The following is a 5233-nucleotide window of genomic DNA, read 5'->3' on the forward strand; positions in this document are numbered from 1 at the left end:
TAATTTTGTCAAAAGAACTTTTTTTTTTCCTTTTCTAAATCCATCTACCATGTACTTGACTTCCAAAGGTCAAAATACCCAACACTAGATACTCTTTTTTTATCGATCAATGGTAAGTTGGTAACCCACCAATAACCAAATTGATCGATCGGTTATTTCAAAAAAAAATTTACATATTTCGTAAACAAAACCAACCAATAACCAAGATAACCAACATTAATTCTGTTAAATTATGTCAAAAGACCGACATCAATTCGGTTACTGACCCTTTACACCCCTAATAAAATCTAAAATTATATAGTTTAATCAACACAGAGCATTCAAACCAAAATAAATAAATCAATGGAAAATAAAAGAAAAAGATATCTTGGGCATTGGAATTTCAAATGATGCATAAAACCAACACTAAATATATTACAATAATGGTAATACCATTGGCATTTTCCTTTGAACCTCAATTATTGAAAATAAATAAGGCCACTCACTGCTTAGTATGAACAAAAAAGGGAATAAGCTAACGATGAATCGAGAATTGTTGCAAGGATGGTCCACTGTGAGTCTCAGATTCGACACCAACCCAGAGAAAAATGATATGATCTTGATCTACTTTACAGCATATGGTCAAATCCTCCCCCAGGTTGAAGGGATGCTTGAACGCGATTCAAATTCACACCAACATTGTGAAGCAACTGTTGCAGCCACCTCCTTGTTGTTGGATCTTCCTGGATGCATATAAAAGAAGACCGTAAAAAATGAAAAGAATAATCGTTTAAACCAATTATGGATGAAAAATATTAGTATGCGTGTCTGCAGAAGTCGAACAATGGAACACAATGACCAAAATAACATCATATTACATACACGAAGGCAGCTATTGAAGGTGGCATCTCTTAGCATGTCTGGGAGGCAACTTCTTAATGCATCACAAGCCCTGCATCAAAAGGACCGGAGTGAATGTGTATCCTAGGCATTAAAGTGATAATCCAAAATATAAGGACAAGGAAAACTTCTCAACCAACTTTGGATTGTCTGAAAGTCGAAGATAACAGCGTATAATGTGTTTCAACAACCGTGATGAGGGTTGTTCGGCAAGTGATGCAACCATGTTCCCTAAAACTCGACCTACAGCAAAAAACCGCTCCGCTGTAGTACAAATGTAGTCCAAGCCCACATCATCCAACAAAATCTTTTGAACGATAAATGTCGCGACCTTTCATCATGGAAGGTAACAACACAAGAGGAACAGCACAAGTGAGCAAGTGTCATGCTTAATTCAGAAAGGTTATAACAAAGCAGAGCCTTTGCAAAACATGGAGATATATTAATAGGCAGTTCACCAAAGAAATTAAACTAGTAACCGCCATTTTCAACAAAGAAGCATTCATTTACAAATAAAAAAACATATCAAATCTCATCCTCAGAAATATGTGCCTTGGGTGATGAAAGATCATGCAATACACAGATAGCATAGCCGTTGCACCACAACAACAAGCCACTGCTCCTCAACAAAATATGGAGTAACTTTTTCCAGTCAAAAGCTAAGAGAATCCCTCTACCTTCATTTTGAATCTCAGCAAGGATGCAGTGATTAAGGAATACTGAATTGTTTCATATGAAACATCGAGTTGCCACCCGTAAGACTAACTTTTCAATGTAGTGAACTAAAAGAAAGATCCAAAGATGCACGTGTTAAAAAATCAAGACATAAAATCAACACTCAACTGTTTTTGACAATTCACTGCCCATCTCCATAGTTCGCAGGCACAAAGGAATTATTTCTGTTGATAGAAGGAAGCTGATAACTTCAGTATCATCAACCTGGTACAAGAGCAATACTGTAAGTCTAGCCTCCGTACTGAAGGTTTAATTGTACTTGCAAAGAAATTTCAATTCTAAGACAAATTTAAAAGATATAGAAAATGAACAAAGTAAAAACAACAAAAATTAATCAAGAATAAAATACCTTAACCAGTGCGCCAATGACGCCTAAGCTGGTAAGCCTCAAGTACTCAAATGGCCTTGATTTGCTAGTTGTATTGAGGAAAGGGTACAAATACAAAGGTATATGAGCTGCAATGGAAAATTCATCTATTAGAAACATCAAACAGGGGAATCCACAAAATCTCTGCTACTCAATGAGCAACAAACTTAACTCGATTTAGGAAAAATTGGTGGAGAGTGGAGACCCTGATGAATAACGCCCAATCAATCCCAATAAATTATCAATATAATGATATATTAGAGACCTAGAAAGTAGGCAAAAAACCATTTATGCTAGCACTCATTTTCAGAGAAGAGCTGTTGTTCGTGAGAAAGCAAATATATGTAACCACAAATTCTGCTAAGTTCAAATGCCTCAAGTTTCACTCTCTAATCAAAGTGCCATCCTGGTTTCATCGATAGTAATGCTTTCTTACTGGTTTGATAATTTATTCTGCCAATGTTGAACAAAAAAGTACATGATGCGCAAACTTCTGCTAGGTTAGAATAGAGCTGAATTAGAAAAAGAAACAAAGAAAATATATTATCGATACTAAAAATATTACCATTGAGGAACAACATCCTTGTGTCTGGATGAGAAGCTACACACTGCAAGGGAGAAGTTTTTATATTAAGAATGAGAAATATCTTTATTTACCCTTCATTTTTTAGAAGAAAAAAAAAGAAAAAAAATCATGATATTAAAGTCCACAAGAATTCACAACGACGGGGGTACTAAGTATTCACTTAAGTATATGTGCATGTGCATTACTAGATTATAATTTACTCTAGTGAACATGAAAAATCATAAAATTAAGTAAACTCAGTAGACTCAACAAAAAGAGATAATAAAAAAATTCCCCGTAGGATATCTGATGACCAAAAACGGCAAACCTTGACGCAGTAGTGACGTTATTCCTGAAACCTAGACATCACATGTTCAAATCACAAAACTCGTCGCTCCAAAAGCTAGGATAAGGCAGAATACTAATTAACCATCAGCTGTGAGGCAGGAAGCCTGTACCTGGGGCAACCTTTATATCTAAACTAAAGCACCAACTGCCTATTTGAGCCCCAGAAACTACAATATGAAGGTGGAGAATAATTGGCATCTAGACTGAATACTAATTAGCCTTGGATGCTGTTGATAACCATATGTTGTAATTATTACTTTATATTTGAAAGCCCAAAATGTTAAGCGACCCAGCTATTTGTTTGAACAAGCCATCAGTGCAATACACACTCACCTTTCTAAAAGTTGTTTAACTCATCACTTCGTCTAAATGAAGAATATAGAAATTATTTAACATAACCATAGAAAAAGGTGTCATTAAAAATTTAAAAGCATTAAATACGAAGAGATAAAGTATAACAGTCGGACACACCGCCACAGAGACTTGAAATTTAAAAGTACATAACCTGAAGAAGAGCAAGAGCATTGCAAACCCGATTTGATTGAGCTGGAGTCAGGTTTGGTGGTGATAAAACGGGGTATATTGAAACTATCTCCTGCAAATAGAAGAGAAAAAGGAATCAAAAGATGAAAACATCTCAAGAAAAAGAGGGGGAAGGGCGAAGGTTATGAGAACAGAACATCCAGTTCCTCATAAAACAAGATCGAAAAAAAAAAAGAAAAATGAAACTTAATATCAGTAGCATGAAAAAAAATTATTAGAACCAAAATTATTGTCAGAAATATTAAAATTTCTCATCTTTATCCACACCACTGAATCACAAATTCAATTTCTTATTCTTTACTCTATAAAGCGATACTAATTCAATGTTCGAGAGCAAAGCAAACCTAAAGATTCTAGAAAATAATCAGAAGTCAATAAGATTAAAATTTAATTTAAGTCCCATAAGCCTCATGTGTATGCATAAAAAGACAGATAAATGTAAGTGAAACCGTAAACCATCAAAAATTGAAAGGGAAACCAAGCGAAAAAGCGCAGACAAAATAGTAACAAGATTGAAATGACAACTCCAGAAAAGAGTATACCTGTAATAGTGCAGCAATAGTCCCAAAAGAGTTCCACAGCAATGGAGCCAAATCTTGAAACAATTCTCTCTTCTATAATAATAATAAATAAATACAAAACAAACACGAACTTATTAAGTATCCCTGTAGAGGTGTGCAATAATAACAGATGAAGCCCACAAGAAAGAGATTGAAACCTTAATTCCATTTCGATTTCCTCGAATCTGCCATGTTCAAAACCACCCCAAGCACGAAAAAGAACCGAAATTTTAATGTAAATAAAACGCCCAATTCTCCCTCTATATTCTGCGCCCTAACTCAATCGTTTCAATTCAACTAGAGAAGCCATCGGCGCGAGAAATAGTAGAAAAGGCAATAGAAAATTGTTACCTTGGAGAGCTCCAAGAGAGCATTCTCTCGATGTTCAGGATTACTGAGGTCGAGCACCAACTGCTCTGCCGACGCCATTTTGTGTTCCTTCCCCGGCTGAGCTCCGGCAACAGCGCTCGAAGTAGTCGCGGTCGGTCCACCCCCACCAAAAGGAGGGTTTATAGAGAGAGATTGCGGTAAATTCGCCATCTCAGAAATCAAAACCTTCAATTTCTCACACTATCCTTGCGTTTCTCTGCAATTCTTCTCGAGATCGAGGGGAGCCGGGGAAATTTTCGGGAGAGACTCTTATTTAATTGTGTTGGATTGAAGAGAGCCACCCTTGTGGGACCCTTACTGATGACGTGTACAATCCTAGTCAGCTTGATTCTTAAAACAAATTGCAATCTTGGTAAGTCTGTAGCATCGGGCGGAGCCACAAGTTTTGTAGTGTCAAGTTTGGTATTGTTAGGTAAGCTATCGAGTAGCGATGGGGCTAAGTCTCTTGTCCCGTATCATCGAGAGGAAAATATGAAGTACATGATATAATATATCAAACTTTCAAATTATTAATAAACGTTTTTCTTAGGTTCAAACTAGTATGAGTTGATGATGGATCTAGGAAGACAAAATCGTACGAGTTAGTATGGCTTGTCCAAACAGACAAAGTGTTACTAGTGCGGAGGAGCAGACTGTTACGTGAAGACATGCAAAAGTATGTTTCAAGCACATACATCCTTTCTTCCATTTCTCCTTTTTCAAGTATCTCCTGTGTTTCATCAAATTAAACATGTCTAGGGGGGAGAGATTTTTGTTTACAGCCAATTACCCTCTTAATAGGGTCTTCTATATACAAATTCTCTTAAAAGTAAGATTTCCCAGGACAAGGTGCCTATTAAGGAGATG

General features: G+C 36.3%; 1 protein-coding gene across 1 annotated transcript; it reads right to left on the reverse strand.

Annotated features, from left to right (window-relative positions):
* Window positions 1–350: 350 nt before the first annotated feature.
* On the reverse strand, window positions 351–4631 carry LOC119985041 (CCR4-NOT transcription complex subunit 9-like). The gene is made up of 9 exons (XM_038829201.1): window positions 4349–4631; window positions 3980–4051; window positions 3400–3489; window positions 2547–2589; window positions 1964–2070; window positions 1723–1818; window positions 1020–1210; window positions 862–931; window positions 351–722 (listed from the first exon to the last, which is right to left on the reverse strand). Exons 1-9 carry the CDS (start codon window positions 4535–4537, stop codon window positions 609–611), a joined length of 972 nt encoding a protein of 323 aa, XP_038685129.1. The 5' UTR covers window positions 4538–4631; the 3' UTR covers window positions 351–608.
* Window positions 4632–5233: the final 602 nt, after the last annotated feature.

Source organism: Tripterygium wilfordii, chromosome 19 (genome assembly GCF_013401445.1).
Source record: "Tripterygium wilfordii isolate XIE 37 chromosome 19, ASM1340144v1, whole genome shotgun sequence".
Taxonomy (NCBI): domain Eukaryota; kingdom Viridiplantae; phylum Streptophyta; class Magnoliopsida; order Celastrales; family Celastraceae; genus Tripterygium; species Tripterygium wilfordii.